Source organism: Gymnoscopelus microlampas, assembly GCF_963454915.1.
Source record: "Gymnoscopelus microlampas genome assembly, chromosome: 15".
NCBI classification, from domain to species: Eukaryota; Metazoa; Chordata; class Actinopteri; order Myctophiformes; family Myctophidae; genus Gymnoscopelus; species Gymnoscopelus microlampas.
The window spans coordinates 48,274,758-48,287,983 of record NC_139952.1 but is presented as its reverse complement, the minus strand read 5'-3'; the positions used below and the strand labels follow the sequence as shown (position 1 = coordinate 48,287,983).

The 13,226-nt window shown below is 41.7% G+C and overlaps 2 protein-coding genes across 2 annotated transcripts in view; both read right to left on the bottom strand.

The window, feature by feature from the left end:
• LOC311062402 (uncharacterized protein) overlaps nucleotides 1-13,226 on the bottom strand; it is a 700,443-nt gene that overhangs the window by 63,246 nt on the left and 623,971 nt on the right. The window lies entirely within an intron of this gene.
• LOC311061235 (glucocorticoid-induced transcript 1 protein-like) overlaps nucleotides 1-13,226 on the bottom strand; it is a gene marked incomplete at its 5' end in the record, with an annotated part of 35,508 nt that overhangs the window by 21,925 nt on the left and 357 nt on the right. The window contains one exon of the mRNA XM_084079789.1: nucleotides 12,118-12,254. Within this exon, the coding sequence (XP_083935915.1) occupies nucleotides 12,118-12,254 (137 nt within the window). The remainder of the gene's footprint in view (nucleotides 1-12,117; nucleotides 12,255-13,226) is intronic.

Below are 13,226 nucleotides of genomic sequence, written 5' to 3'. Positions count from 1 at the left end.
TAGGGTGTATGGGGTTGAAGTGGTTAACATTCTTAACACCAGACTAGAGAGATTATTGCTACAGTGTATTGTTTAAAATCTCTTAACCTGCTATAATCTTCACGTCACACTAGTCAAATAATCATATTTGAACTGGGGACCCCCCACCCTGACAATCACTTGGAATTGTAGGCATTCAATTTTGTTTGACTCGGTTCCACATAAATATTGTGAAAATAGTAGATCTACAAGCTCACAACGACTCGCACTGTGAGGAGTTGTGAGCTTGTAGATCTGCTATGTTCACAACGTGTGCCGATGTTTGCCTCTTCCGTCTGGAATATTTGACAATTTGGCCAATTTGGTATTAAAAAATCTTTAAATTGTAACTTTATAAATGTGCAGATACCCAGTTTACACTTATACTGTATGTTGGTTTGTTTACTGTTGAGAGATAAAACAATGTTACACATTAAGATAATCATCTGGGAACCCCCAACATAATGTGGGGACCCCCAACATAATGTGGGGACCCCCAACATAATGTGGGGACCCACAGGTTGAGAAACCACTGATCTAACATACAGGCCATATACTCTCACAGCAACATGAGCCAAAGCAACATGTCACACAGTAGCATGACAGAGAGGAGTGATGATTGGTTAAAGTAGGGTAAAACTTCAGGGTAAGCCAATCAGAGACAGAGTTGGGCGGGTCTTGCCTTCCGGGGAAAATACACATACATTCTGTCTACCACAGACACATTTACCACCGGATGTTGACTTCTCCCCTCTTTTCTTCAAGGAACAAAAAACAACTCGCTATCACACGCATGCAACACACACACACACACACACACACACACACACACACACACACACACACACACACACACACACACACACACACACACACACACACACACACACACACACACACACACACACACACACACACACACACACACACACACACACACACACACACACACAGAGCAGGAGTGGTGTTATGTAACAACTGGTTTCCAAGTTAAATATTGTCATATATGCAGCATTGTGTTCACCTCACTACTACAGTTGTTTCTGATCTTCACTTCTTGTTACCTGACCTGCTGAAATAAATAATTTTATCCTTCAACTTGTTTATGACAATTTGTAGCAATTGTAGAAATATTAGACCTTAATTGTGAATGTTTAAGCATGTTCTAATCATCTACATACTTTACTTAAAAACATTTTCCAAATATTTGTAATATATAATATAATATTTCTAATATTTTGGACAAAATAGCCAATTTGGTGTCCAGATGTCCCTAGTGCCCACCTATCCTGTTACCGTACACACATATCTCCCCCCCCCCCCCCTTTTTTTTAAGTTAAGTAACTTTTATAATTCAGTAACTATAACTATAACTATTTTAAAAGTAACTTGCCCAACACTGTCAAGGAAAGAGAGAGAGGAACACTGCTCTGTGGTCACATGGTTTACAGTAAACTGCTGTGGAGCCTGTCTGTCTCCAGACCATAGGCCCCGCCCACTCCTCTGAGTGAACTGTGTCAGGCTAGTGGAGACTCTGAGTGACTCACACTGTGTTAATGTCAGAGTCATAACTTATTATTTATCTAACTCACATTCTTTATACAAGTCTCTCTGTGTTCTCAGGCCTGTCTTCAACTCCTGTCCCACTGAGGAAGAAAACCTTTTCAACTTTTCCCCAACACACTGAGAGCCCTCATGGGCTCCACAGGGAGGGAGGGGTCATTATTTGAGACACATATCCGAGTTTTTGACCAATAAGCACCTTTGTTTGCACCTTCAAATGGTCAAACAAGGGAATCACGTGACGTTGATCCCCTTCCCCTATTCACTCATACTATGTCATGACGTATGTGTAAGAATCATTAAGAAGCAATGCTTCGCCTATAGGCTCCAATTCAGCCTGACAGCAAATTGCAAGTGCCGTTCCCGACGATCTTTGCTGCATATCTCTCTCTCTCTCTCTCTCTCTCTCTCTCAAAGGCAAAATAAAACTTCTTTTTTTTTAAAGGAAAAAAATGAATACTTCATTGTTGGTATATTAAACTTGTATGACCGAGTCATTGTATAAACACCATCAACTATATAATACCAGACATTAGTTATATCAAAGTGATTAAAACACTTACCCTATATTAATCTTTATGCTTTATTCCAACGTGGCAAAATGGAGTCCATGCTGTTCAGTTCTCCGTGTTGTCTGTTAAAATGGTGGACTGTGAATAAACACATAAAGTTCTATCATACAGTAAGGAGTGTCTACAGTGTGTTGTCTGTTAAAATGGTGGACTGTGTATAAACACATAAAGTTCTATCATACAGTAAGGAGTGTCTACAGAGCTGAGGAGGAGTCACTGAGTATTTAACCCTGTGAGGGCAGAAAGCCTGGTGAAGCGAGGTTATGTGAGGACAGAGAGAGAGAGGAAACATGTTGTTACAGTGTTTTCATGTACTTTACATTGATGTTTCATGAACATATCTGTATCAGTGTGTTTTACATTGTGTTGTAGTTGTGTGTAGTCTTCCCCTCTCTCTCTCGCTTGCTCCTGCCTCTCGCTCTCACACACATGCATGCCACATACATGTGGACTCTCACACTGACACGCACGCGCACACACGCACGCACGCACGCACGCACGCACACACACACACACACACACACACACACACACACACACACACACACACAGAGAGCGAGAGCAGGAACAGACAGAGGAAGAGTGGTGTTATGTAACAACATGCAGCATTGTGTTCACCTCACTACTACAGTTTTATCTGATCTTCACAACATGTTGTTACCTGATAATAAGTTAAACATTGTTCATGTTTAATGTTTATATACTGAGAGGTCTGTCTGTCTGTCTGCCTGTCTGTCTTATAGAAAATAAATTACACTATCTGTCTGTCTGTCTGTCTGTCTGTCTTATAAAAAAAATCACACCCTGTGTGAAGGAAGCGGTGCCTTTGGGGCGGGGCTTAACTAATTTCAGTTCGTCCCTATTGGTGGTCTGAGTCCACTTACCAAATTTGTACTTGGTAGCATGCTGCAAACTGGAATAATGGCTGTTTAAAGCCCAGCCAATGGGCAGACAGAGGGGGCGGGGCTTAAGTAATTACAGTTTGTCCCTATTGGTGGTCTAAGTCCACATACCAAATTTGGACTTGGTGGCATGCTGCAAACTGGACTTACGGCTGTTTAAAGCCCAGCCAATAGGAAGACAGAGGGGGCGGGGCTTAATTAATTTCAGTTCGTCCCTATTGGTGGTTTTAGTGCATGTACAAAATTTGTACTCCGTAGCATGCTGCAAACTGGAGTTATAGCTGTTTAAATGCCGTGCTCATACGCCGTGCTCATACGGACGTCAAGTGTGTGTGTGTGTGTGTGTGCGTGTGTTCGTGTGTGCGCATGTGTGCAGTATTGGCTTGTGTGTGTGTGTGTGTGTGTGTGTGTGTGTGTGTGTGTGTGTGTGTGTGTGTGTGTGTGTGTGTGTGTGTGTGTGTGTGTGTTAACTGGAGTTATAGCTGTTTAAATGCCGTGCTCATACGCCGTGCTCATACGGACATAACATACGGACGGACGGACGGACGGACAGACAGAGTCAAATGTAGAGCGGTTGGCACCGCTAAAAATTACACTATCTGTCTGTCTGTCTGTCTGTCTGTCTGTCTGTCTGTCTGTTTTTCTTATAGAAACAAACAACACTGTCTGTCTGTCTGTCTTATAGAAAAAATCACACCCTGTGTGAAGGAAGCGGTGCCTTTGGGGCGGGGCTTAACTCATTTCAGTTCGTCCCTATTGGTGGTCTTACCAAATACTTACCGAGTCCACTTACCAAATTTGTACTTGGTAGCATGCTGCAAACTAGAATGATGGCTGTTTAAATCCCTGTTTAAATCCCACCCCAATGGGCAGACAGAGGGGGCGGGGCTTAAGTAATTACAGTTGGTCCCTACTGCTGGTTTTAGTGCATGTACAAAATTTGTACTCCGTAGCATGCTGCGAACTTGAGTTATGGCTGTTTGAAGGCCAGCCAATGGGAAGACAGAGGGGGCGGGGCTTCAGCAATTCATGCTGGTCCCTATTGGTGGTCTAAGTCCACATACCAAATGTGGACTTGGTGGCATGCTGCAAACTGGAGTTATTGCTGTTTAAAATCCCGTGCTCATACGGGCGGACGGACATAACATACGCTGGGGGTCCCTGGACCCCGTTTTGATAACTTCATCAATTCATGCTCGTCCCTATTGGTGGTCTAAGTCCACATACCAAATGTGGACTTGGTGGCATGCTGCAAACTGGAGTTATAGCTGTTTAAAATCCCGTGCTCATACGGGCGCTGGGGGTCCCTGGACCCCTCTTTGATAACTTCATCAATGCATGCTCGTGCCTATTGGTGGTCTAAGTCCACATACCAAATGTGGAGTTGGTGGCATGCTGCAAACTGGAGTTATAGCTGTTTAAAATCCCGTGCTCATTCATCCCAGGCTCAAACGGACACACGGACAAAGTCATGTATAGAGCGGTTGGCACCGCTAACAAACAACACTGTCTGTCTGTCTGTCTGTCTGTCTGTCTGTCTGTCTGTCTGTCTGTCTGTCTGTCTGTCTCTCTGTCTGTCTGTCTGTGTGTCTTATAGAAACAAACAACACTGTATGTCTGTCTGTCTGTCTGTCTGTCTGCCTGCCTGCCTGTCCAATAGAAACAAACAACACATATGTCTGTTTCATAGGACCGCGATGGAAACAAGTCCCCAGGTCTTTCTTTGTTATCCTTTAGCCTAAATGTGTGAATGAACCTCCACGCTGTTTACATGTTTGAGCATTCAATCTATCAATCATAAAAACTATACCAAAAACTACAAAAGTGCCTCCCTGTTCACACACACACACACACACACACACACACACACACACACACACACACACACACACACACACACACACACACACACACACACACACACACACACACACACACACACACACACACACACACACACACACGATTTATTGAGAATGGATGTGCCATGCCCATGGATCAACTGACAGGACAGTGAAATAATGTGGTCAAAATGTATGTCTGTTTTTATGTACATGAAGCCTATAGAACAGAACTGGAACAGACTAGATTTAAATGTCACACAGTCTCACCTAAATAACAGTGAAAATTATTATTATGCCAGAGAGAGATTTCTTTTGGATCCACACCCTAGAAAGTGTACAACCTTTAAGGCCTTAATGAAGATGTTGACATGTGACTGTTGTACTCACCTAAAACCTTCAGAAGCAGGACGGTGGTGAGTGAGGTGGAATCGTCCCCAGCAGAGAAAGCTCCGTATCTTTGTCCATCTCCTCCATCACAGAGAAAGTATAAGAAAGCTCATAGTGTGGGTCCAACCACTGCAAATGTGTGAACAACATTTATTTAGCATTTATTCACAGATGAGAGGCCATTAGTAATCACTTCTGAAGACATACCTCTATGTCAGGTGTTTTTCCTCAGTGTCTTTGCTGATGATTGTCCTATTTTAAATCTGTTTTCTGTTCCCTCTGCCCTATGCTCCCTCAGTTTAGGGTTAGGTTTGGGGTTAGGTTAGGGTTAGGATTAAGCTTGGGGTTAGGTTAGGGTTAGGATTAAGGTTAGGATTATTGTTAGTTTTGAGGGGACAAAGGGCTGAGGGAACACATACTGTAGACACACTCCAGACTTTTATATTAATATTAATATTAATAGCTGTATTTAGATTTAGCTTTGTTTGCTGTTTTTAAGTTGTTCTGTAAAGCACAGAAAACATTGAGAAAATAACGAATACATTCATTATTATCTTGAATCAGTGTCTGCTTATTATAAACGACGTTGGGCTTGTTTTTCCGTAAAGTCACTTGTTAATATTGGTTGTTGCCGGGCAGGCCCGCCGACAGGATTCTTGGACGGGGGGACCCCCCCTCCGATTGGGCCCCTCTTGATCCCCCCCCCCCCCCCCCCCCCCCCCACCGTGCGCGACACACATAAAGACATTACATTTCATTACATTACAGTCATTTAGCAGACGCTAGTTTGGGGCTTGTTTTCTAAAGTGTAGTTATTTATTTGGGATTGCTTCATAATGTGTAAACCAGTAGATCTCAAACATGTTCACGTTCACATGATGTCACAACACATTCCATCTCTTGCTCACCTTCCAGCTATGTTCCAGCTCTTGTATCCTTTGGCTGCCGGGAGCATCAGGAGTAGAAGTACAACTTCTGAGGGTTCCCAACTTAAGGTCAGACCTGTAAATGGTCAAATCATAACCATAGCAAACAGTTTCAGACAGCGGTTGAGCAGGGGAGCCTTAAGACACAATTAAGACAGAGACAAGAGGTTACATCATCAATTAAACTACCTGAACATCAAAGGGCTTGTTGGGGATGAGAGTCTATAGTCTGTAAATAAATCTATTAATATGTGTATTATTTGAGGCCATTTGTTCATGTTTCTTCTCTGTGGCCTGATGTCCTTGATCAGTTTGAGCCTGTATCTCTCTCATGTTGTCAACCATCTGTGGCCAGTGGTGGAAAAAGTACTCGCGTGTTTTACTTAAGTAAAAGTATCAATACTGCAATGTAAAAAAATATACTCTGTTAGTAAAGTAAGTAAGTAAAAGTCCGGAATTCAAAATGTACTTGTAGTAAAAGTACAAAAGTATTGGTATCAAAATGTACTTAAAGTAGAAAGTACTCATTATGCAGAATGTCCTGTTTCACAAGGTTTCAAATGTATAAAAATCTTTTGAAAATAGCAATCTACAAGCTCACAATGCGTCGCGGTGCGACGCATTGTGAGCTTGTAGATCTACTATTTTCAAATGGCCGAAATGTATATAGGGCTGAAGTGGTTAATGTATGTTTTGTAATAATAATCAAAATCTACAAAGTCATTAGCGATACTACAGGCCCTTCATATGAACTTACTTCACATATAGACTCAATTTCAAAGGCGTATGCTGGGCCCTTGGTCTTAACACAGTGAGTGAACATCCAAGCATTCTACACAAATCTAGGTGTACGCAAAGATGATTTTAAACTCACCATGATGTCAACAAATGAGGTGTTTAACACATTGAGCGCACTACAACAACACAGGGCAACAGGCCTCCACAATATTCCTCCAAATGTCTAAAAGACTGAGCCGCCTCCATTGCTCCAATCATCACCCACATAATAAACCTCTCCATCAAACAGGGACGGGTCCCCCATGATTTCAAAATAGCAAGAGTAACCCCCCTGTACAAAAAAAGGAAGCAAATTAGACCCCGGCAACTACCGCCCTATTTCTATTCTTAGCTCCATCTCGAAAGTCATGGAAAAAATAGTTTATGAACAGGTTGAAAAGTATCTTGCGGGGGAAAAAAATCTAATTTACAAACTCCAGTCTGGCTTCAGAAAATCCCACTCCACTGACTCATGCCTTCTCTATTTGAACGACCACATCAAACAAGAGGTGGACAAGGGCAAATGGCAGCAAGAGTCATCAAAAAGGTCAACCAAAGAACACGTTTTTTTTGTATATTAGGATCTCCTCTCTAGTCAGTAAGAATACCTTGAGGATTCTTACAGAGACCCTCATCCAAGGTCATTTGGACTATGCATGCTCCTCATGGTACCACAACACCACTAAAGGCCTTAAAAACACGGCTCCAGACATCCCAAAACAAACTAGTAAGGCTACTTCTTGGCCTTAAACATACAACTCATCTAACCCCTGCTCATTTTGCTATAGGGTTGGATGGCTCAGGGTTGAGGACGGCAACTTGCAATGGGCCTGGTCTACAAGATACACCACAACATTCTGATACCCATGTACCTGTAACCTAGACCCCCCCCCTCCTCCTCTAACTGTTTACTGTATATATCTCTAGTTCTTTTAGTTTTTCTTACTTTTAAAATGTTCATATGATGTTCTACATAGTAGTGTATATCTGTCTGTTTTCTAATGTCTCCATGAATTGAGTACATGAGGATCTCAGTTGAAACAAAGCCGTTGCTGCTTTTATGGGCGATCCATTTTATCTGACCTTGTATAAACTGTACTTCATGTGCTTTTTCTCTAAAACCTTCTAAATAAACTATTCAATCAATCAATCAATCAATCAATAAATCAATCAGCTACCATGCTGCCTGCTCCTTCCCTACACTACATTTATAAACACACATATTGTGCTTTTGTCTCTTTCTAGGAAACAACAAGTATTGACAGATATTTTGGTCAAAATGTGTAAACAGCGTCTAAACAGGATGTGTGGCTGAAACGTACACACACACACACACACACACACACACACACACACACACACACACACACACACACACACACACACACACACACACACACACACACACACACACACACACACACACACACACACACACACACACACACTCAGTGAGGTCATGTGAGGTCAGGAAATAAGAAATGTTTTGGGTGAACTACTCCTTTAATACATTTGATTTGAGCTTAAAAAAAGCAGTCTTTTACACTTTGGCTATTTTTTTGAATAGCCAAAGAAATGTGAAAATGACACACAGATGCGTTCCTGGTCTTAATGGGTTAAGTGTCTCAATATTATAAATGTTCACATTAAAACGCTTTATGAGTTCCAATCCCAGTTCTGCACAAATCTAATAACCCAGAGAACAAGATGACGTTGTGCGTCCAAACTCAGTGGCTCGGTGGCTTAAGACAATGGTTCCCAAACTGGGGGTCCCAATTTATTTTGGGGGGGGTCCCCACATGATTAGCTCAACATGGTTTTCTTACTCAACGGTAAACAAACCAACGTACAGTAAAGGTGTATGCAGGGTATCTGCACATTTTTGTAAAGTTACAATTTCAGGACTTTTTAAGACCTTTAAAACACGCCTGCAAGTCAAGAGAGGAACTTGGACCAGACGACAGAAGTTCTCCAGCAAATAAACAAGGAAAGACATGGGAATCACATAAGAAAAGCTCTGGGTCCAGAGACTGATGACTAGACTGCTTCACCTTCACACTAAAAAGTGATGTTTTTTGTTTTATCTTAATAGATGCTTCTGTCCTGCAAGCTTGTAGTTTTTTTTTTAAATGCACCGTTTGCACTTTTCATATGATCTTGTAACTCTTAAGTTCCTGCCTATAGGATCAATGAAGTGGAATTTAATCTAATGTTAGATAATACAGGGAGGAGCCACAACAACTCCTCAGTGTGCTCTTCACATATCATATAGCAGCTTCTAACCTCTTAAACCAGTGGTTTTCAACCTTTTTCATGCCAAGGACCACTAAATTGATTTAAATTTGGCCGTGGACCCCCATTTGAAAATGTGTTGTGCCAGGGACCCCCAGAAGCAAAGATATCAGTTAATTTTCGCTTTAAAAAATATAAATATTCAAAGATATGCACACTTTTTCAAGGTTTTTCAAAAATAGCAGATCTACAAGCTCATATATCTGCTATTTTTGAATAGCCAAAGCTGAGTGGTTAAAAAATGATCAACGGCGCTATTAACTAAGTTTGCTGGGGACCCCCTGGTACTCCCTCAAGGACCACTGGTGGTCCCCAGACCACTGGTTGAAAACCACTGTCTTAAACCCTAGAGGTGATGCCAATTGAGTGTGTGTGCATACAAGGCGGATGCGGACAGGCAATGGCTTGTGTTCATTGTTGTGTCAAATCTGTCTGTTAATAATGACATGAAATATGCTGAGAGACGGACGGACGGACGGACGGACGAAAGAAAGAACGAAAGAAAGAAGTAACAGTGTTATTGGGTAAGGGCACGGTTTGTTAAAGTCATGTTGTTTGTAGCCGATAGTTTTTTGCAGTCAGCACATTGTAAAAAACGGAGTATCTTGCAGAACATTCTGTCCCAATAACCAGTGACCCACCTGTCACTCACTTTGTAATCTCTGAAGAACAGAGTCAGAGCTGCTCTAGTGAATCTGTCAGGATCCTCGTTCACAACCACTACACCTTCACTTACATGGCTTTAGGATGGACATGTATGTGAACATGTTTTATAGATCAGTGGTTCTCAAACCTTTTCAAGTCAAGGACACCCACAATGTATATGTATTTGGCCATGGACCCCCATCTGAAAAGGCTCTGTGCCAGGGACCCCCATCTGAAAAGCTTCTGTGCCAGGAACCCCCATCTGAAAAGGCTCTGTGCCAGGGACCCCCAGAAGAAAAAACTTCCGAACATTTTCGATAGAATTAAAAAATATTAAAAAAATAGCAGATGTACAAGATCACAGTGCGGCACGAAGTGACGAGCTGTGAGCTTGTAGATCTGCTATTTTTTAATATCTAACATGGATAAAGTGGTTAAAATAATTGTGATGCTATGTTAACTTATTTAGCTGGGGACCCCCTAGAACCCCCCCCCAAGGACCCCTGGGGGGCCCCGGACCCCACATTGAGAAGCAATGCTTTAGCTAACTGTTGTCATAGCCTACAGGAGGACTGGAATGTGTTCAGGACAGTGCTGTCATCATTATGCCCCAGGCAGGCTGCAATACCTGTGGAAGTCCAGCAGGGGGTCGCGTGGAGGTGGGGATGCCCTGGGCGGGCCAGCTGAGGAAGTGGAAGTGGGTCAGGGTTCTGGTCTCCTGGGTCTGGACGTTCTTCAGGTAGAAGCTCTGACACCAGCTTCACCTGGAACACAATGGACTTCATTGATTGATTGATTGATTGATTTCATACTTTATTAGTGTCATAAATGTAAACACAGCAGGTGGTCCTTTTAGTCATTAAGGATAAAAAGGAGAACATAAAAAAAGTCCTGGGGTCTTGTTTCCATTGTGGTCCTATGCATTCAATTCATCAACACAGCATAATAAAATAACACAATAATACATGTCATCAACAAATACAAAACACTATTATGTTCAAAAGGAGAAAAAGGAGAAACGGCTGCAGTGAATGACACCTCCTTTCCATGGTCCAGTGATTTACATCTCTTAAAGGGATAGTTCACCCCCAAAATGACTTCTTTTCTATGGATTAGTCACTCCATGGAGACGTGAATTCATGGATTTTTGTCTTATTCCTAAGACAATAATTTGATGACCGGCAGCGGTTCCGGTAGGAGACACAAAGAGTCTCCTTTGTGTCTCCTACCAGAATCACTGCCTACCGGTCTGCTGGTCATCACATTATTGTCTTAGGAATGAGACAAAAACGAAACAATATCCATGACTTCAAGTCGGCATGGAGTGAAAAGGACCCCCAAAATTGCATGTATTTGGCTGCGGACCCCCCCGTCTGAAAAACATTTTGTGGCAGGGATTTTTCAAAAATAGCAGATCTACAAGCTCATAGCGCGGCACCGAGTGCCGTGCTATGAGCTTGTAGATCTGCCATTTTTGATTTTTTTTTTTTTCAAATCTTTCAATAATATATCTTTTTAAAGCGAACATTTTTAACTCTGTTACAACTTCTGGGGGGTCCCTGGAACAAAATATTTTTTGATGGGGGTCCACGGCCAAATACATAATTTTTGAGAGCCACTGATATTATAGCAACATGTTTTTTTCTTATGTTGCTTTTTGTTTTTTTCACAACAACTGTCAGGATTTAGAAGACATTTGTAGAATCCCCCAGAAACAAAGATTTAAGTTACAAATGTTACCTTTAAAAATATATATTCAAAGACCCACGATTTCCACCAAAAATAGCAGAACTACAAGCTCATAGCGCAGCACTCGGTGCCGCGCTATGAGCTTGTAGATCTGCTATTTTTGAATAGCCCAAAGAAATGTAAAAAAAATGACACAGATGCGTTCCCGGTCCTGATGGATTAAACACACAACAGGAGCTTTAAACACTAAAGGCAGAAACACACATACTGTAAAAGTGAAACAAACCAAAACACAGGTGTGTGTGTGTGTGTGTGTGTGTGTGTGTGTGTGTGAGCAGCAGTAATGGCTGCCATCAATCTGACTGCTTAGACCTTTAGATTCAACTACACACAATAAACTAAAACACAATCACCACATTTCTGGTAAAACCCTCAAGACAAGCTTTGTTTTACATCACAGAGCTTATTTTGAATATGTTTTATGTTCTAATACTTTATTTACCTGAACAAACAGGGACAAACTGATGTTGTTCTTTCTCTCTTCCTTGAAGAAAGATGTCACATGACCTCCTAAAACCACCTGATTTGCCCCCTTGTGGCGACATGTGGGATAGGGGTCTTTTCCTAAAATGTAAGTTCCTGCTCATTCCAAGACACACAAAGAAACATACATAATAAAACACACATGTGACATTTGTGTTTTATGTCACATTAATGTCACATGTTTCTAAAAAAAATAAGCCACACCCTCTGTTCTAGACTCACATCTCCAGTTGCTAAAAGACAGCTTGATGGACGCTCCATTATAGCAGTGGTTCTCAATCTGTTCAGGGTGAGACCCCCCAAAAGTATCCTATTTGTACTGGGGACCCCCCAAAAGTATCCTATTTGTACTGGGGACTCCTCAAAATAACCTATTTGTACTGGGGACTCCCCAAAATAATCCTCTTTGAACTGGGGACCCCCCAAAATAATCATCTTTGTACTGGGGACTCCTCAAAATAATCATCTTTGAACTGGGGACCCCCCCCACCCTGATAAGCTCTTGGAATTGTAGGATTTGAGGCATTACATTTAGTTTAACTCGGTTCCATAGTGAAAATAGCCAATCTACAGTTGCGAGGCGTTGTGAGCATGTAGATCGGCTATTTTCAAAATTGCTGCCTGTAATATTTGACAAGTTGGACAATGTTTAACCATTGTTGGTAGTATAGTTTGTTGATAAATGTTTACACAGTAATGGTTTTATATCAAACCAAACACCTCAAGGAGAATGGAGATACAACAGTCCTTAACACAGAGCCATGCTTATTGTGGTGACACATTTGACCTAAAAACAGCATTAAAAAGTCATGGATTCTGGACACTTGAACTCTAGCATCCCTATTCTGAGGGGAACATTAGCCCAAAAATAGCAGATCTACAAGCTCACAACGGCTCGCAGCGTTGTGAGCTTGTATATCTGTTATTTTCAGTAAAAAATAAAAATTGGGGGGATTTAAGAGGTTAACTGTCTGAAAATGCACTTTAACATGAATGCAACACAACACACAATGATAGTGTTGTATAAATGTATGAAATGTAGTGGAGGTTCTCTCTCTCGACCTTCCT